General features: G+C 41.5%; 3 protein-coding genes across 3 annotated transcripts; all 3 read right to left on the bottom strand.

The window, feature by feature from the left end:
- Positions 1-218: 218 nt before the first annotated feature.
- LOC128781395 (olfactory receptor 8A1) lies at positions 219-4388 on the bottom strand. Its single transcript, XM_053928646.1, has 2 exons — positions 4289-4388; positions 219-1297 (listed from the first exon to the last, which is right to left on the bottom strand). The coding sequence occupies exon 2, from the start codon at positions 1276-1278 to the stop codon at positions 349-351; it is 930 nt and encodes a 309-aa protein (XP_053784621.1). The 5' UTR covers positions 1279-1297; positions 4289-4388; the 3' UTR covers positions 219-348.
- Positions 4389-8195: 3807 nt separating this feature from the next.
- LOC112301735 (olfactory receptor 8A1) lies at positions 8196-13388 on the bottom strand. The gene is made up of 2 exons (XM_024557204.3): positions 13267-13388; positions 8196-10530 (listed from the first exon to the last, which is right to left on the bottom strand). Exon 2 carries the CDS (start codon positions 10509-10511, stop codon positions 9582-9584), a length of 930 nt encoding a protein of 309 aa, XP_024412972.2. The 5' UTR covers positions 10512-10530; positions 13267-13388; the 3' UTR covers positions 8196-9581.
- Positions 13389-17227: 3839 nt separating this feature from the next.
- LOC112301873 (olfactory receptor 8A1) lies at positions 17228-19092 on the bottom strand. Its single transcript, XM_045192924.2, has 2 exons — positions 19041-19092; positions 17228-18711 (listed from the first exon to the last, which is right to left on the bottom strand). The coding sequence occupies exons 1-2, from the start codon at positions 19085-19087 to the stop codon at positions 17763-17765; spliced, it is 996 nt and encodes a 331-aa protein (XP_045048859.2). The 5' UTR covers positions 19088-19092; the 3' UTR covers positions 17228-17762.
- Positions 19093-20628: the final 1536 nt, after the last annotated feature.

Genomic DNA, 20628 nt, shown 5'->3' with positions numbered 1-20628 from the left:
AGGGGTCTATAGCAGCTACTATAAAGGACACAAGGACAAAATCAATAGGGAGGGTAGAGGTTGGGGAGGGAAGTGGGACTGGCTGGGGTGGGGTGGAGGGGAGGGGAGAAAATGCAGACAATTGTAACTGAATAAAAATAAATTAATTTGAAAAAAAGGAATCAGCTGGCTTCAAGAAGCAGTGAGTGTAGAGAGATGGGAGGAAGGAAGAGGGAAGAAGTAAAGGAGGCGCTCACCCAACCTTGCAGAAAAGTGATTGCTCCCCATGGTGCCTGGGCATTCAGAGGGCTTCTTGTGGGTATTTATAGCAATGACTTTTCAAATTAAGGAAGAATAATAGCTTGTGCATCAAACCCTTTTTCTCCTCAGTGTTTTCTGGATGGCAGCCTTTACCTCCTTGTTCCTCAAACTGTAGATGAGGGGGTTCAGCATGGGGATTACTGTGGTGTAGAAGACAGAGGCCATGTTCTCCTGGGCCAGGGAACTGGCTGTGGAGGGTTTTAAGTACATGAATGCACCAGATCCATAGAACATCCCCACAGCCACAAGGTGGGAGCTGCAGGTGTTGAAGGCTTTGGACCTTCCTTCTGCAGTGCTGATGCGGAGAATGCTGTAGATGATGAAGGCGTAGGAAACCAGGACTGCTAAGCAGGTGACTATGGTGTTGAATCCAGACACAAAGAACACTGTCACCTCAACATCATAGGTGCTAGAGCAGGAGAGCTTCATGAGGGGGAGGATGTCACAAAAGTAATGAGTGATGAGGACCTCACAATAGGGCAGTTGAGTCATGAGGCCAGTCAATATTGTTGAGCCAACAAGCCCCATGATGTAAACCACAGCCACCAGCAGGGAGCAGGCCTGATGAGACATGATAATGTTGTAAAGCAAAGGCCTGCAGATGGCAACATAGCGGTCGTAGGCCATCACTGAGAGGATGTAACACTCAGCAATGACAAACACCAGGAAGAAGTAGAGCTGTGCCATGCACCCTGCATAGGAGATGACGTTTTTTTCTGACAAGAAGTTCACCAGCATTTTCGGGGTGATGACAGAAGAGTAGCAGAGATCCACAAGTGACAGGTTGCTGAGGAAGAAGTACATGGGGGTGTGAAGCTGAGCATTCAGACCAATCAGAGTCATCATGCCCAGGTTCCCTATCATGGTGACCATGTAAATGCCAAGAAAGAGGAGAAAGAGGGGTAGCTGGAGCTCTGGTGTCTTTGTTAATCCCCCGAGAATGAACACCACCACTGTAGAGTGATTTTCTGCAGCCATTCTCCTTTGTTTGGGAGCCCTGGGAGGGGAAGACAGAACTACTTTACAACATTCATCTGGGACTGCTTGGTGAGGCTCGTTTTGTGCATTTGGGAACAGGTGAATGATTCTGGGTTCTTTCCTGATGCATCCTTCCCTCCCCCTGCTGTCTCTGAGAGGAAGACTAGACCCTGGGTGTTTCAAATTCAAGGAGATCAGGGGAAAAGAGACCAAGATCTGGATCTTTTCACACTGGCACGTTTCTCACATATCCTAGAGCTATTGTGCTTAAGGTGTAGTCCTCAAACCAGCTGCATCAGCATCTCCTGTACAGTAGTGAGGCAGACTCTCAGGCCTCACCCCAGACCCACCAAGTCAGAAACTCTGGGGATAGCGCACCCCACTCTGTGCTCACCATTCTTTACAGGCAATACCAATTCAGGCTAAAGTTCAGAGCTTCTTCCCTGTAGGAAATAAGCAGTATATTTCATATTTTGTAGCTGGAGATGTACTTTGCTTAAAAAATGAAACTTAGCTGTAATCTATACAATTCCCCCACATTAACTGCAGATGACTGTGTGAACAGCCATCTCAAATTGATGCAGTGTCAGGACAATGTTGTTGTTAAATCTGTATCGCTGAGTACAAATCAATGTTTGTATCTGAAAGATGAAGAAATTAGTGATATCAATTCCAAAAGTGGTTGTAAAACTAATATTGGTCAATGCCCACTCAGAAAATTTTTTCAGGCTCTCATCTGGTATAAAAAGGTGAGTCATTATGTTGTTATAATTGTTTGTTTGGTTTTCACTGAACTTGAGGCCATAGGACAAGTTCATGTTCTCACCATCAACTGTATGTTATCACTACCTGGAGCATTTCAAAGTAAGGAATGATGTGTGGGTTCCACCATCAGAGGTTGATTTCATTGATCTGTGTTGCACCTGGGCCCAGGCACATAGTATACTCCAGATTAAGTGCCCAACAGCCATTATTACTGTTATTACTATTATTATTATCATTATTTTCAGACCATAGTATTAAATGAACCATGGTCCCATTATCCACCTACTGGCATAGTACTCAAATTGTAGACATAAACCTAGGAAGCATGGATCATTTATTGCTGAATATGATACCTTTAGACAAAGTGTCTCTGAGATGAATTTCGTAAGATAAAAACGATCAACCCTCAGCATTTTAATGCTTCCTTATGTAATTACTAATTTTTCGATAGTGCTCTTCAAAGGCCCATGTTATTAACCCCTCCTACAATTGTTGGGTGTGAGGAGAAACGTGTTTACAGTAGGATTTTTACTCCCTTTTTGATGCCAAGGAAACTGAAGCGCCAGACTCAAAATGACTGGGATATGGGACTCAAACTGGCCGCTTGGTCTTTGGCTTCTCCCCTTGGCCACCGTGTGCAGCCTTGTGTACCTGCACTCCTCCAGCTCTAAGAAATGCCGTTCAGTGTGCTTTCCACCTGATGTCTTAGGTTGTGCATGGCATAGGAAATAAGGTGATCTCTGTTAGTCTCTCCATTCTCAAGGAAACAGAAGCTCTAGAGTTAAATACGCTATCCTGTCATGCAGTGAGCAAGAGGCAGAAGTTGGCTGCAAACTGAGAACTTCTGACCACCAGTTCCTTCATTCCCCTTAAGCTCTGTTGTTCTGCTTTGGGGTCTCTTTGTGTAGAAATTTATTATCATTCCCTAAACTTAAGTTATTGTATTTTCATTTTATTTTTATTTTTAAAATTTTTATTGTTATTCACGGTGAGGGACAAATATCATATGTTCTCAACTTTAACTGGAACATAATCAACAGAGGAAAAAAGCAAACAAAATATAACCAGAGACATTGAAGTTAACTTATTGTATTTTTAGAGGCTGAGAAAAGAGCTTATTGCCAATTTTATGTACATTATAGAAAATTACCAAGGCAGTATATGTGCATCATTGAAAATGAGAAATAAAAATGAGGCAAATAAATAAATAATACCGAGAACAAAAACATATAAAAAGAAAAAAAGAAAAAGTTACAAGACGAAGAAGACATAGAAATAAGCAAAAATAAAACGCCATTTCTCTGTTCTGTGGAGACCAACACTGGCAATCACCACCCTTCTACATTTTTCAATGCATGTATGTATTTAAACGTTTATAGCTGTATATGCATTTTTAAAAATATATATATATTAACGTTTTTTGTTGTACTTGAACAAGAAAAAGCCCGTTTTCTGCTTCCATCCCATGTCTCCCCACCACCCCAGTCCTCTCCCCCAACCTCGGTCCCCTTTATTAAAAATATTTTAACCTGTTTTTTAATGTTGCAATTTAAAATCCTTTGTCTTATTTGGGTCCTATAATAACTTCAGCACTAATTTCATTACTTTTACTTAGATGTAAGAGTCCTTAAATCCTTAGAATATGGTTAAAGAAAAGAAAATTTGCATTTCATTGTGACCTTTATTTGTTAACTTATTGATATTGGGGTATTTAAGAGGTATTTAACTTGATGATAATATCTACTACCAGATATAGCTAGGAGTATTTGACTATTATGTCCATTTATTACGAAGGAAACAATAAATTTCCCCTAGGTAACAGTAGATTAAAAATTCTAACATACCCTCTTCTACCTACTTTCCGCCTCTAAGACAACCAGAAAGACAAAATCTGCCTCGATTATACCATTACCAGAATTCAGGGTGCTTTAGAAAGCAGTGCAGAGTCGGTACCATTCACCCAGCACAGTGCAAATGGGAAAATCCCAGATAGCGTTGATTTAATTTTCACTCCCACAGTCATCTAATGACATAAATAGGGAGACATGCCCCCCACATGGGATATAAATTATTACCTCTAGATTCACCAGACCATCAGAGGCTCGTGACTGACTTGAGATCACAACGCACAAAGAGAAAACACTTAGAGACGAAGGTGAACATATGGTTGGAAAGATCCTGCATTAAGAACAGGTGTTCATGAAAAAACATTGTTTTCTTAGGATTTCTTTAAACCTGTAAGTACCTGTGCTGAGGCAAAATGGACAGTCTCCTGGAAATTTCAGAGAATGTCCTTGGTTTCAGCAATCAAGAAGTAAATCTCAGGAAATGAGAGAACATAGAGATTTATTTCTAGTTCTACATTTACTCAAAGGGGCTGTCATAGCCACAAAAAAAGGGGGTCACTGAGATTGGGAGACCTGGGTGTCTTTTTATATGTGTATGGGCAGAAGCTCTCATGGGATGAAGTCACTGCAGAGACTGGAGCCCCTACTGCAGGAGCAATTAAAGTGTTGGTTCACACCTCTGCTGTGAATCAAGTTTTGTCTCCAAGGTGTGGGAATTTTCCTTTAATTGAGAGTCATGTTGCAGGTTGGAAAACTTAGAATCTAATGCCAGCATGCAAATATTTCATGAAGAACAACCCATCATCACCCTCACTATCATTACTGTCACCACCATCATCATCATCACCACCATCACCATCACCACCCAAACCACATCAGTCATCACATCAGCATCATCACCAGTGACTGCCATGTGCTTATTCATCCTTAGGCATAATCAGCTTGGCTTAACATGTTAATTTTAAGGGGTCTTTAAGCTAATTCAAATATTTTACTAACACCAACCATACAGTTTTAGCAAAGGGATGTGAATTCAAAAGGTACATTAAATTGAGAGCCTGCCGCTATACCTGCCGCTGACAGAATGGAATAGCAGGAGGTTGAGGGGCATGAGAAGATAGACTCATAAGAACTCTTTATACACTTATTCTCATTCATATGTGAGATATGTTCATAACAAAATGTACTTTTCTAGAATACATTCTGTAATATATTATCCACAAAGTTTTGCAAAGGAAGATTTTCTTAAGCTATTTTGAGATAATTACAGATTCACATGCAGTTGTAAGAAATAATATATGGAGATCCTTTGTATCCTTTATACAGTTTCCCCCGGTGATAACATTTTGCAAAATCACATGACATTGCACTCAGGAGAGTGCATGTTGCCAAATACAATTCACTAATCTTACTCAGATTTCCCCAGTTTTGCCAATACTCATTTCCATGTGTACCCACACGCTTAGTTTGATGCAATTTTATCACATGCATAGGTTCATGTACCCACCACATGGTTCAAATAAAAACACATCATTTTCATTTTCTGATGCTCAAAATTATATTTTGTTTTCTATTATCCTGCAAAGGTGACTAGATGTTTTTCTTTAGCATATTTATACTCTATTTTTTTTTTATTCATTCATGTACTTTTGGGGAGGAGAAGGGAGGGAGAAAGAGGTTGAGAAAGAGGCAGAGAAACATCCATGTGTGCTTGCCTCTCCCAACCAGGGACCTGGCCCATGACCCAGGCATGTGCCCTGACTGGGAATCAAAGCAGTGGTCCTTTGGTTTCCAGGCCAGTGCTCAATTCATTGAGCCACACCAGCCAGGGCTAGACAAAGAAGAGGATTGAAACTATGGACAATAACATGGCAATAAATACATATCTATCAACAACTGAATCTAAAAAACACAGTAAACAAAGAAGGAGAACAGAGACAGCATCACGTATCCATGTATCCATTCTAACAGAGAGCATTTTGATGGTAGCCAGATGGGAAGGGGGTTGGGGCAATGGGTGAAGAGGTGAGGGCATGGAGAAGGACAGATAGGTACTTACAGAATAGCCACGAGGATGCAAAGTGTGGTATAGGAAATGGAGAAGGCACTGAACTTACACAAATGACCCATGGACATGAACAATGGTGTGGGGACTTCCTGAGTTGGTGCGGGTTGGTGGGTGGAGAGGCACAAAGAGGAAAAAATTGGAAAAATTTTAATGCTATAATCCGTAGAATATGATAAAAGGAAGAAAAGCAGAGAGAGACAGAGGCAGAGACTACCCCCAGTATCCTTTACTGAAGAAAAATTTGAATTTTAATGTTTTCAAATTCACTAACTTATTTGGCCTTCTGGTTTCTCATTCTTAGATAACAAAGATATTTTCCTACTTTTCTCTCTTTCTTTTTCTTTTTTTTTTAAACAATGCTGGAGATTATATTTAGGGAATACTATCCAGTTTTTACTTATAAGTTCTTTGGCTTCTACATTTCCTACACTAATCTTACCCTCCCCCTGTCTATTTTCCACCTATCATTTATGCTATTTATTCTCTGTCCCATTCCCCCCCTCTCCCTCTCCCACTCCCCTGTTGATAACCCTCCATGTGATCTCCATTTCTGTGGTTCTGTTTCTGTTCTATTTGTTTGCTTAGTTTTCTTTTGTTTTGGTTTTGGTGTTGTTGTTAATAACTGTGAGTTTGCTGTCATTTTTACTGTTCATATTTTTTATCTTTTTTTTCTTAGATAAGTCCCTTTAACATTTCATATAATAATGGCTTGGTGATGATGAACTCCTTTAACTTGACCTTATCTGAGAAGCAGTTTATCTGCCCTTCCATTCTAAATGATAGCTTTGCTGGATAGAGCAATCTTGGATGTAGGTCCTTGCCTTTCATGACTTGGAATACTTCTTGCCAGTCCCTTCTTGCCTGCAAGGTTTCTTTTGAGAAATCAGCTGACAGTCTATGGGAACCCCATTGTAGGTAACTGTGTCCTTTTCTCTAGCTGCTTCTAAGATTCTCTCCTTCTGTTTTATCTTCGGTGATGTAATTACGATGTGCCTAGGTGTGTTCCTCCTCAGGTCCAGCTTCTTTGGGACTCTCTGAGCTTCCTGGACTTCTTGTAAGTCTATTTACTTTGCCAGACTGGGGAATTTCTCCTTCATTATTTGTTCAAATAAGTTTTCAATATTTTCTAATTAGAGGAGATCTATAGTGGTGAGGACGCACTTCCTGCTGGAAGGACGTCAAGAAAAAAAGGGCAACATAGCAACTTGGCAATATCAGCTCTCTCAATATCCCTTCCACCCTCCTTGTATACAGCTCAAAAAGCTAAAATTACATATCCCAGTTTCCCTTGTTGCTGGGGCCCTGGATGTGAAGCAGTTTCCAGTATCTACAAGCACTTGTGTGAGATTGGGAAGATGGGAGTGAGGCGGTTCTCCCACTCCGGTACATATCAGAATCATTGGAGGGACCCACCCAGCAATTCTGCAGGTGTGGGGAAGGGTCTCCAGATTTTCACTGCCAGCAAGTTTGCATGTGATACTCAAACTAGGGTGCAGTTGTTACTCAGCAGTTTTGTGAGTGTGCGAGGCGTTTTTCCTAGTGGCAGGGGTCACAGTGGCAGCAGGAGCTTCCTGACCTTGAGTCATAACTATTGTGGAGTCAGCTTGGGGGCCCCTCACCCCTTCTTCAGTCATTCAAAAAACTGTAAGCAACTTGTTCTATGTATGCAATCTCTTTGTGCTTGAGAAAACTAGTTATATCTCTTTCTCATGAAAAAACACTGATTGATACAATATTATACCAAAATAGCTAGAAATGACAAGACTATGTCCACAAATGCTGTGCACTATATCAGGCTGCTAATTTTGAAACGAGCATCCTTGATGTCATTATAAATAGAGGAGAAAATTTGTCCCATGGCCACTGCATTTACTGAGTGGGCTGGGCAGTGGATCTGTCAGTTATTTGAGCATGGCAAGAGATTCTGCATCATGTGTAATGTAGGATAAACAAGCAGCCTGATCTGTTTGGGATGCAGGGTTTCCCAGGATGTGGTGGGACTCGTCAGTTCTAAAAGCAGATTGAGTTGTTCACTCTAGTGTAAGCTTTCCTTAGTCATCTTGAAGATGTTTCTCTTGAATGGGAAGAGGCTAGGGCAGATGGTAAAAGGTGGGAGTCTGGGAAAATAAGAGGTCTTTCCAGACTGTATCCAGCCATGTAATATGAAAAGAGAGATTTATTGAAGAAGATTTATTGAACAAGACACAAGAAGCATTGTACATGGGAAAATGACACCTCATTCCCCTTCAAAGTAGGCACCTTGGGACCTCACACAGTTCTCCCATTCACCATCAGCTGCCCTGTGATATTTTCCTGAATCTCACCAATGGCCTGAAATCTCTTCCCTTTCAAAGGTGATTTTACTTTTGGGAAAAGACAGAAGTTGCAAGGTGCCAAATCTGTGCTGTAGCTGGGCTGAGTCATCTGGCTGACTTGATGTTTCTCCGAAGAACTCTGCACAGTGAGCTGCATAGGCGGATGTGTTGAGATAAAGCTGCCAGACCCCCATTGCCCATAGCTGCAGACTTCTGACTTACGGGAATAGTATCCACAGAAGAATGTTCAGGCTTAACGCAAACTTTGATGCAGACTCATTGATCTTCTTCTTGAGTCATTTTGAATGTGATGGCCACACACTACATACACATACTCACTCAATCACATCTACAGCCCCCTCCGACTAGCACAGTGAAGGCACCATAGTTCACGCATGCGCATTTGAGTCCAATCCCCTTGGCTGCCAGGTTACATCCATGTCTCACAAATCATTCTTGTTTTATTCACAATGGTTGGGCTTTTTCAGGACACACCTTGTGTTTCAGGAGGCGTTTGAAACTAGAAGAACATAATTAGGCAGACTTAATAGGATGTTGAAAGGGAGTATTAGCCTAGAGCAAAGGGCATAATGATTGAGAGCCAGTAGTATGGGCTCTAGAGTCACTCAGGCTTCAGTGTAAATCCCAGTGTCTTTGTCTGCCAGCTCGGTGACCTTCAGCAAGTGACTAAACCCTGTTTCCACATCTGCAAAGTGGGATAACATTAATACCTCTCTATTGTGAAATATAATGAAAATAATACATATAAAGCATTGAGAAGAGTTGTAGACCCATAACCACCTAAACCAATTTAACAGCTTGTATTACTGATACTAAGAAAATTACATAAAGCGATAAGGTAGAAATTCTTGAGCAGGAATCACTAGAAAGGAGAGTAAGAGTTGAGATGAGAAAGGGACTGTGTATCAGGTCTCAGTGGCTTTCAAATTCACCTCTCTTTGCTTTCCTTACTCCTAAATGTGTGAGAGAGAGGGGGAGAAGAAGAGAGAGGGAGAATTGGGTTGAGTAATATATTAAAACAATGATGAATATGAGTATCAATGGAAAAGTCTGAGGACAGAGAAGATGGATCCCAAATGAGAGAAAGTGTGAACTTGAAATCAGCTGGCTTCAAGAAGCAGTGAGAGTAGAGAGATGGGAGGAAGGAAGAGGGAAGAAGCAAAGGAGGCGCTCACCCATCCTTGCAGAAAAGTGATTGTTCCCCATTGTGGCTGGGCATTCAGAGGGCTTCTTGTGGGTATTTATAACAATGACTTTTAAAATTAAGGAAGAGTACTAGCTTTTGCATCAAACCATTTTTCTCCTCAGTGTTTTCTGGATGGCAGCCTTTACCTCCTTGTTCCTCAAACTGTAGATGAGGGGGTTCAGCATGGGGATTAGTGTGGTGTAGAACACAGAGGCCACATTCTCCTGGGCCAGGGAACTGGCTGTGGAGGGTTTTAAGTACATGAATGTAGCAGATCCATAGAACATCCCCACAGCCACAAGGTGGGAGCTGCAGGTGCTGAAGGCTTTGGACCTTCCTTCTGCAGTGCTGATGCAGAGGATGGTGCAGAAGATGAAGGCGTAGGAAACCAAGACTGTTAAGCAGGTGACTACGATGTTGAATCCAGCCACAAAGAACAGTGTCATCTCAACATCATAGGTGCTAGAGCAGGAGAGCTTCATGAGGGGGAGGATGTCACAAAAGTAATGAGTGATGAGGACCTCACAATAGGGCAGTTGAATCATGAGGCCAGTCAATATTGTTGAGCCAACAAGCCCCATGATGTAAACCACAGCCACCAGCAGGGAGCAGGCCTGATGGGACATGATAATGTTGTAAAGCAAAGGCCTGCAGATGGCAACATAGCGGTCATAGGCCATCACTGTGAGCATGTAACTCTCAGCAATAACCAACACCACGAAGAAGTAGAGCTGTGACATGCACCCTGCGTAGGAGATGATGTTTTTTTCTGACAAGAAGTTCACCAGCATTTTCGGGGTGATGACAGAAGAGTAGCAGAGATCCACAAGTGACAGGTTGCTGAGGAAGAAGTACATGGGGGTGTGAAGCTGAGCATTCAGACCAATCAGTGTCATCATTCCCAGGTTCCCTATCATGGTGACTGTGTAGATGCCAAGGAAGAGGAGAAAGAGGGGGAGCTGGAGATCTGGTCGCTTTGTTAATCCCCCGAGAATGAACACCACCACTGTAGAGTGATTTTCTGCAGCCATTCTCCTTTGTTTGGGAGCCCTGGGAGGGGAAGACAGAACTCTGTGAGAGGATGAATCCGGGACTGCTTGGTGAGGCTAGTTTTGTGCATTTGGGAACAGGTGAACGATTCTGGGTTCTTTCCTGATTCATCCTTCCTCCCCCTGCTGTCTCTGAGAGAAAGACTAGACCCTGGATGTTTCAAATTGCAGGAGATGAGGGGAAAAGGGGCCAAGATCTGGATCTTCTCACACTGGCACATTTCTCAAATATCCTAGAGCTATTGTGCTTAAGGTTTGTCCCCAGACCAGCTGCATCAGCATCTCCTCTACAGTAGTGAGGCAGAATCTCAGTCCTCACCCCAAACCCACCAAGTCAGAATCTCTGGGGACAGGGCACACCACTCTGAGCTCACCATTTTTTCCAGGCAATATCAATTCATGCTAAAGTTCGAGACCTTCTTCCCTGTAGGAAATAAGCAGTATATTTCATATTTTGAGCCAGAGATGTACTTTGCTTAAACGATGAAATTTAGCTGTAATCTCTGCAATCCCCCCATATTAACTGCAGATGAATATGTGAACAGCCATCTCAAATTGATGCAGCATCAAGATGATGTATTTGTTAAATTGCGTCACTTAGTACAAATCAATGTTTGTATCTGAAAGATGAAAAATTAGTGATATCAATTCCGAGAGTGGTTGTAAAACTAATACTGGTCAATGACCATTCAGAAAATTTTTTGATGCTCATCTGCTATAAAAACGTGAGTCATTAGGTTGTTAGAATTGTTTCTTTGGTTTTCACTGAACTTGAGGCCATAAGACAGTGGTTCTCACCATCGCCTGTATGTTATCACTACCTGGAGCGTTTCAAAGGAAGGAATGATGTGTGTGTTCCACCAGCAGAGGTTGATTTCATTGATCTGTGTTGCACCTGGGCCCAGCACATAGTATACTCCAGATTAAGTGCCCAACAGCCATTATTATTATCATTACTATTATTATTATCATTATTTTCAGACCATAGTATTAAATGAACCATGGCCCCATTATCCACCTACTTGCATAGTACTCAAATTGTAGACATAAACCTAGGAAGCATGGATCATTTATTGCTGGATATGATACCTTTAGACAAAGTGTCTCTGAGATGAATTTCCTAAGATAAAAACCATCAACCCTCAGCATTTTAATGCTTCCTTATGTAATTACTAACTTTTTGATAGTGCTTTTCAAAGGCCAATGGTATTAACCCCTCCTACAATTCTTGGGTGTGCGGAGAAACATGTTTACAGTAGGACTTTTATTCCCTTTTTGATGTCAAGGAAACTGAAGCACCAGCCTCAAAATGACTGGGACATGGGACTCAGACTGGCCGCTTGGTCTTTGGCTTCTCCCCTTGGCCACCATGTGCAGCCTTGTGTACCTGCACTCCTCCAGCTCTAAGAAATGCCGTTCAGCGTGCTTTCCACCTGATGTCTTAGGTTGTGCATGGCGTAGGAAATAAGGTGATCTCTGTTATTCTGTCCATTCTCTAGGAAACTGAAGCTCTAGAATTAAATATGCTATCCTGTCATGCAGTGAGCAAGAGGCAGAAGTTGGCTGGAAACTGAGAACTTCTGACCACCAGTCGTTTATTCCTCTTAAGCTCTGTTGCTCTGCTGTACGGTCTCTTTGTGTAGAAATTTATTATCATTCCCTAAACTTAAGTTACTGAATTTTAGAGGCAGAGGAAAGAGTTTATTGCCCATTTTAGGTACATTATAGAAAATTGCCAAGGCAGTACATGTTCGTCATTGAAAATGAGACATACGAGTATGGAAAATTAAAAAATGAGTAAATAAATAAGAAGAAAGAAGGAAATAGAAAAATAAGGAAGAAAGTAAAAATATAAAAATTTAAAAAGAAGAACAAGGAAAAGAAATATAAATAAGCAAGAATAAAATACCATGTTTCTGCTCTGCTGATATCAAAACTGGCAGTGACCACCTTCTATATTCTTCAGTGCATGTATGTATTTACATGTGTAAGTGTATATTTATTTTAAAAATATTTTAACCTGTTTTATAATGTAGCAATTTAAAATCCTTTCTGTCATTTGGGTCTGATGATAATAAATTTCCCACTAATTTTATTTCTTTTACTTAGGTGTAAGTTTCTTTAAGTCCTTAGGATGTGGTTAAAGAAAAGAAAATCTTCATTGTATCGTGACCTTTATTTGTTAACTTATTGGTATTGGGGTATTTATGAGGCCTTAAACTTTGTAATGAGTACTACCAGAGATAGCTCAGAGTTTTGACTATTATTTCCATTTATTACAAAGGAGACAATAAATTTCCCCTAGGTAACAGTAGATTAAAAATTCTAACATACTATCTTCTACCTACATTCCGCCTCTAAGACAACCAGAAAGACAGAAAATCTACCTCGATTATACCATTACCAGAATTCAGGGTGCTTTAGAAAGCAGTGCAGAGTTGGTACCATTCCCCCAGCACAGTGCAAATGGGAAAATCCCAGATAGCATTGATTTAATTTTCACTCCCACAGTCATCTAATGACATAAATAGGGAGACATGCCCCCAACATGGGATATATATTATTACCTCTAGTTTCACCAGACCATCAGAGACTCGTCACTGAATTGAGATCACAATGCAGGAAGACAAAACACATAGAGATGAAGGTAAACATAAGGTTGGAAAGATCCTGCATTAAGAACAGGAATTCGTGAAAGAAATATTGTTTTCATAAAATTGTTTGAAACTGTAAGTACCTGTGCTGAGGCAAAATGGACAGTCTCCTGGAAATTTCAGAGGATGTCCTTGGTTTCAGCAATCAGGAAGTAAATATCAGGAAATGAGAGAATATAGAGATTTATTTCTATTCTACATTGACTCAAAGGGGCTATCACAGCCACAAAAAAGGGGGTCACTGAGATTGGGAGACCTGGGTGACCTTTTATATGTGTATGGGCAGAAGCTCTCATGGGATGAAATCACTGCAGAGACTGGAGCCCCTACTGCAGGAGCAATTAAAGTGTTGGTTCACACCTCTGCTGTGAATCAAGTTTTGTCTCCCAGGTGTGGGAATTTTCCTTTAATTGAGAGTCATCTTGCAGGTTGGAAAACTTAGAATCTAATGCCAGCATGCAAATATTTCATGAAGAACAACCCATCATCACCCTCACTATCATTACTGTCACCACCATCATCATCATCACCACCATCACCATCACCACCCAAACCACATCAGTCATCACCATCAGCATCATCACCAGTGACTGCCATGTGCTTATTCATCCTTAGGCATAATCAGCTTGGCTTAACATGTTAATTTTAAGGGGTCTTTAAGCTAATACAAATATTTTACTAACACCAACTATACAGTTTTAGCAAAGGGATGTGAATTCAAAAGGTACATTAAATTGAGAGCCTGCCGCTATACCTGCCGCTGACAGAATGGAATAGCAGGAGGTTGAGGGGCATGAGAAGATAGACTCATAAGAACTCTTTATACACTTATTCTCATTCATATGTGAGATATGTTCATAACAAAATGTACTTTTCTAGAAAACATTCTGTAATATATTATCCACAAAGTTTTGTAAATGAAGATTTTCTTCAAGCTATTTTGAGCTATTTTGAGATAATTGCAGATTCACAAGCAGGTGTAAGAAATAATATATACAGACACTTTGTGTCCTTTATATGGTTTCCCCGATGGTAACATTTTGCAAAATTATATGACAACATCACACTCAGGAGAGTGCATGTTGCCCAATACAATTCACTGATCATACTGAGATACCCCCAGTTTGCCAATACTCATTTGTATGTGTATGTATACATTTAGTTTGATGCAATTTTATCTCATGCATGGGTTCATGTATCCACCACACAGTACAAATAAAATCACATAATTTTCATTTTCTAATACTCCAAATTATATTTTGGTCTCTTATTATCCTGCAAAGGAGAATAGTTATTCTTCTTTAGCATCTTTATGCTCTATTATTTTTATTCATTCATGTATTTTTGGGGAGGAGAAGGGAGGGTGAAAGAGGTTGAGAAAGAGGTAGAGAAATGTCCACGAATGCTTGCCTCTCCCCACCAGGGACCTGGCACATGACCCAGGCATGTGCCCAGACTGGGAATCAAACCAGTGACCCTTTGGTTTCCCATCCAGTGCTCAATCCATTGAGCCACACCAGCCAGGGCTAGAAAAAGAATAGGATTGAATCTATGAACAGCAACATGGCAATAAATACATATCTATCAACAACTGAATCTAAAAAACAAAGTAAGCAAACAAGGAGAACACAGACAGAATCAAGTATCCATGTATCCATTCTGGCAGTGAGCATTTTGATGGTTGTCAGATGGGAAGGGGGTGTGGGACAATGGGTGAAGACGTGAGGGCATTGAGAAGGACAGATAGGTACTTACAGAATAGCCACGAGGATGCAAAGTGTGGTATGGGAAATGGAGAAGGCAAGGAACTGACCCATGGACATGAACAATGGTGTAGGGACTTCCTGAGTTGGTGGGGGTTGCTGGGTGGAGAGGGGGAAAGAGGAAAAATTGGAAAAATTTTAATGCTATAATCAGTAGAATATGATAAAAGGAAGAAAAGCAGAGAGAGACAGAGACAGAGACTACCCCCAGTATCCTTTACTAAAGAAAAATTTGAATTTTAATGTTATCAAATTCACTAACTTATTTGGCTTTCTGGTTACTCCTTCTTAGATAACAAACATATTTTCCTATATTTCTTCCAATTAGAGGAGATCTATAGTGGTGAGGACTCAGTTCCTGCTGGAAGGAGGTCAAGAAAAAAAGGGCAGAATAGCCACTTGGCAGTAACAGCTCTCTCAATATCCCTTCCACCCTCCCTGTATTCAGCTCAAAAAGCTAAAATTAAATATCCCAGTTTCCCTTGTTGCTGGGGCCCTGGATGTGAAGCAGTTTCCAGTATCTACATGCACTTGTGTGAGATTGGGAAGATGGGAGTGAGGTGGTTCTCCCACTCCAGTACATATCAGAATCATTGGAGGGCCCCACCCTGCTATTCTCTAGGTGTGGGGCAGGGTCCCCAGATTTTCATTGCCCGCAAGTTTGCATGTGATACTCAAACTAGGGTGCAGTTGTTACTCAGCCGTTTTTTGACTGTGTGAGGTATTTTTCCTGGTGGCAGGAGTCACAGTGGCAGCAGGAGCTTCCTGACCTCTGAGTCATGTCTATTGTGGAATCACCTTGGGGGCCCCTCACCCCTTCTTCAGTCATTCAAAAAACTGTAAGCAACTTATTCCTTGTACGCAATCTCTTTAGCTTGAGAAAACTAGTTATTTCTCTTTCTCATAAAAAACAGTGATTGATACAATATTATACCAAAAATAGCTAGAAATGACAAGAGCATGTCCACAAATGCTTTGCGCTATATCAGGCAGCTAATTTTGAAACAAGCATCCTTGATGTCATTATAAATAGGGGAGAAAGCGTGTCCCATGGCCACTGGATTTACTGAGTGGGCTTGGCAGTGGATCTGTCAGTTGTTTGAGCATGGCAAGAGACTCTGCGGCATGTGTAATGTAGGATGAACAAGCAGCCTGGTCTGTTTGGGATGCAGGGTTTCCCAGGATGTGGTGGGACTTTTCAGTTCTAAAAGCAGATTGAGTTGGTCACTCTAGTGTAAGCTTTCCTTAATCATCTTGAAGACGTGTCTCATGAATGGGAAGAGGCTAGGGCAGATGGTAAAAGGTGGGAGTCTGTGAAAAAAGGAGGTCTTTCCAGAATATATCCAGCCATGTAATATGAAACACAGACATTTATTGGAGAAGATACAAGACACAAGAAACATTGTACATAGGACAATGACACCTCAGTCCCCTTCAAAGTAGGCACCTTGGGATCTCACACAGTTCTCCCTATCACCATCAACTGCCCTGTGATATTTTCCTGAATCTCACCCATGGCCTGAAATCTCTTCCCTTTCAAAGGTGACTTTAGTTTTGGGAAAAGACAGAAGTTGCAAGGTGCCAAATCTGTGCTGTAGCTGGGCTGAGTCATCTGGCTGACTTGATGTTTCTCCAAAGAACTCTGCACAGTGTGCTGCATGAGTGTATGTGTTGTGATAAAGCTGCCAGTCCTGAATTTCCCATAGCTGCAGCCTTCTGACTTATGGGAATAGTATCCACAGAAGAACGTTCAAGCTTAATGCAAACTTTGATGCAGACTCGATCTTCTTCTTCAGTCATTGGAATGCGGTGGCCACATACTCCATACACATACTCCCTCAATCGCATCTACAGCCCCCACCAACTAGCACTGTGAAGGCACCATGTTTCATGCATGTGCGTTCTCGTCCAATCACCTTGGCTGCCAGGTTACATCCATGTCTCATAAATCATTCTCGTTTTATTCACAATGCTGGGGCTTTTCCAGGACAGATCTTGTGTTTCAGGAGGCATTTGAAACTAGAATAACATGATTAGGCAGAATTAATTGCATGTTGAAAGGGAGTATTAGCCTAGAGCAAAGGGCTTAATGATTGAGAACCAGTAGTATGGGCTCTAGTGTTACACAGGCTTCAGTATAAATCAGGGTAATCGCATTGTCTGTTTACCAGCTCTGTGACCTTGAGCTAGTGACTGAACCCAGTTTCCATATCTGAAAATGGGATAACACTAATACCTCTCTATTGTGAAATATAATGAAAATAATACATATAAAGCATCGTGAAGAGTTGTAGACTCATAATAAGCACCCAAAACCATGTTAACAGATAGTATTACTGTTACTAAGAAAATTACATAAAGAGATCAGGTAGAAATTCTTGAGCAGGAATAACTGGAAAGGAGACTAAGAGTAGAGATGAGAAAGGGACTGTGTATTAGGTCTTGGTGGCTTTCAAAATCACCTCTCTCTGCTTTGCTTACTGCAAAATATGAGAGAGAGAGGTAGAGGAAGAGAGAGGGAGAATTGGGTTGAGTAATATATTAAAACTATGATGACTCTCAATATCAATGCAAAAGTCTGAGGACAGAGAAGATGGACCCCAAAATAAGAGAAAACGTGAACTTGAAAGCAGCTGGCTTTAAGAAGCAGTGAGTGTAGAGAGATGGGAGGAGGGAAGAGTGAGGAAGCAAAGGAGGCGCTCACCCAACCTTGCAGAACAGTGATTGTTCCCCATGGTGGCTGGGCATTCAGAGGGCCTCTTGTGGGTATTTATAACAATGACTTTTCAAATTACGGAAGAGTACTAGCTTTTGCATCAAACCATTTTTCTTCTTAGTGTTTTCTGGATGGCAGCCTTTACCTCCTTGTTCCTCAAACTGTAGATGAGGGGGTTCAGCATGGGGATTACTGTGGTGTAGAACACAGAGGCCACGTTCTCCTGGGCCAGGGAACTGGCTGTGGGGGGTTTTAAGTACATGAATGCACCAGATCCATAGAACATCCCCACAGCCACAAGGTGGGAGCTGCAGGTGCTGAAGGCTTTGGACCTACCTTCTGCAGTGCTGATGCGGAGAATGCTGTAGATGATGAAGGCGTAGGAAACCATGACTGTTAAGCAGGTGACTATGATGTTGAATCCAGCCACAAAGAACATTGTCATCTGAACTTCATAGGTGCTAGAGCAGGAGAGCTTCATGAGGGGGAGGATGTCACAAAAGTAATGAGTGATGAGGACCTCACAATAGGGCAGTTGAATCATGAGGCCAGTCAATATTGTTGAGCCAACAAGCCCCATGATGTAAACCACAGCCACCAGCAGGGAGCAGGCCTGATGAGACATGATAATGTTGTAAAGCAAAGGCCTGCAGATGGCAACATAGCGGTCGTAGGCCATCACTGTGAGCATGTAACCCTCAGCAATGACAAACACCAGGAAGAAGTAGAGCTGTGCCATGCACCCTGCATAGGAGATGATGTTTTTTTCTGACAAGAAGTTCACCAGCATTTTCGGGGTGATGACAGAAGAGTAGCAGAGATCCACAAGTGACAGGTTGCTGAGGAAGAAGTACATGGGGGTGTGAAGCTGAGCATTCAGACCAATCAGAGTCATCATGCCCAGGTTCCCTATCATGGTGACCGTGTAGATGCCAAGGAAGAGGAGAAAGAGGGTTAGCTGGAGCTCTGGTCGCCTTGTTAATCCCCCGAGAATGAAGTCCACCAGTGTAGAGTGATTTTCTGCAGCCATTCTCCTTTGTTTGGGAGCCCTGGGAGGGGAAGACAGAACTCTGTGAGAGGATGAATCCGGGACTGCTTGGTGAGGCTACTTTTGTGCATTTGGGAACAGGTGAATGATTCTGGGTTCTTTCCTGATGCATCCTTCCCTCCCCCTGCTGTCTCTGAGAGAAAGACTAGACCCTGGGTGTTTCCAATTCAAGGCGATGAGGGGTAAAGGGGCCACAATCTGGATCTTTTCACACTGGCAAGTTTCTCAAATATCCTAGAGGTATTGTGCTTAAGGGCTAGTCCCCAGACCAGCTGCATCTGCATCCCTGTACCATAGTGAGGCAGATCTCAGACCTCACCCCAGACCTACCAATTCAGAAACTCTGTGGACAGGGCACCCCACCCTGGGCTCACCATTCTTTCCAGGCAATAACAATTCATGCTAAAGTTCAAGACCTTCTTCCCTGTAGGAAATAAGCAGTATATTTCAATTTTGTAGCCAGAGATGTACTTTGCTTAAAAGATGAAATTTAGCTCATCTCTGCAATCCCCCCCATATTAACTGCAGATGAATATGTGAACAGCCATCTCAAATTGATGCAGTGTCAAGATGATGTATTTGTTAAATTGAGTCACTTAGTACAAATCAATGTTTGTATCTGAAAGATGAAAAATTAGTGATATCAATTCCGAAAGTGGTTGTAAAACTAATATTGGTCAATGCCCATTCAGAAAATCTTCTCAGGCTCTCATCTACTATAAAAATGTGAGTCCATTGTTTGTTTGGTTTTCACTGAACCTGAGGCCATAAGACAGTGGTTCTCACCATTGCCTGTATGTTATCACTACGTGGTGCATTTCAAAGTAAGGAATGATGTGTGGGTTCCACCAACAGAGGTGGATTTTATTGATCTGTGTTGAACCTGGGCCCAGGCACATAGTATACTCCAGATTAAGTGCCCAACAGCCATTATTATTATCATTACTATTATTATTTTCATTATTTTCAGACCACAATATTAAATGAACCATGGCCCCATCATCCACCTACTGGCATAGTACTCAAATTGTAGACACGAACCTAGGCAGCATGGATCTTCATTGCTATATGATAACTTTAGACAAAGTGTCTCTGAGATGAATTTCCTAAGATAAAAACTCTCAACCCTCAGCATTTTAATGCTTCCTTGTGTAATTACTAACTTTTTGATAGTGCCCTTCAAAGGCCCATGTTATTAACCCCTCCTACAATTGTTGGGTGTGAGGAGAAATGTGTTTCAGTAGGATTTTTACTCTCAACAGGTTTTCATGTTGAGGAACCTGAAGCGCCAGCCTCGAAAAGACTGGGACATGGGACAGACTGCTCGCTTGGTCTTTGGCCACCCTTGCATACTTGTGTACCTGCACTCCTCCAGCTCTACCAAATGCCGTTCAGCGTGCTTTCCACCTGATGTCTTAGGTTGTGCATGGCATAGGAAATAAGGTGATCTCTGTTAGTCTCTCCATTCTCTAGGAAACTGAAGCTCTAGAATTATATATGCTATCCTGTCATGCAGTGAGCAAGAGGCAGAAGTGGGGCACAAACTGAGAACTTCTGACCACCAGGTCCTTTATTCCTCCTAAGCTCTTTTGTTCTGCTGTAGGGTCTCTTTGTGTAGAAATTTATTATCATTTACCTAAACTTAAGTTATTGTATATTTATTTTATTTTTATTTTTAAAATTTTTATTGTTATTCACAGTGATGGACAAATATCATATGATCTCAACTTTAACTGGAACATAGTCAACAGAAGAAAAAAGCAAACAAAATATATCCAGAGACATTGAAGTTAAGTTATTGTATTTTTAGAGGCAGAGGAAAGAGCTTATTGCCAATTTTAGGTACATTATAGAAAATTACCAAGGCAGTATATGTGCATCATTGAAAATGAGAAATAGAAAGTTTCCAGGAAGATGG

This window comes from Desmodus rotundus, chromosome 7, assembly GCF_022682495.2.
Source record: "Desmodus rotundus isolate HL8 chromosome 7, HLdesRot8A.1, whole genome shotgun sequence".
Lineage (NCBI taxonomy): Eukaryota > Metazoa > Chordata > Mammalia > Chiroptera > Phyllostomidae > Desmodus > Desmodus rotundus.
Note: the sequence above shows the minus strand (reverse complement) of the source record. Positions and strands in the feature narration are given on the sequence as shown.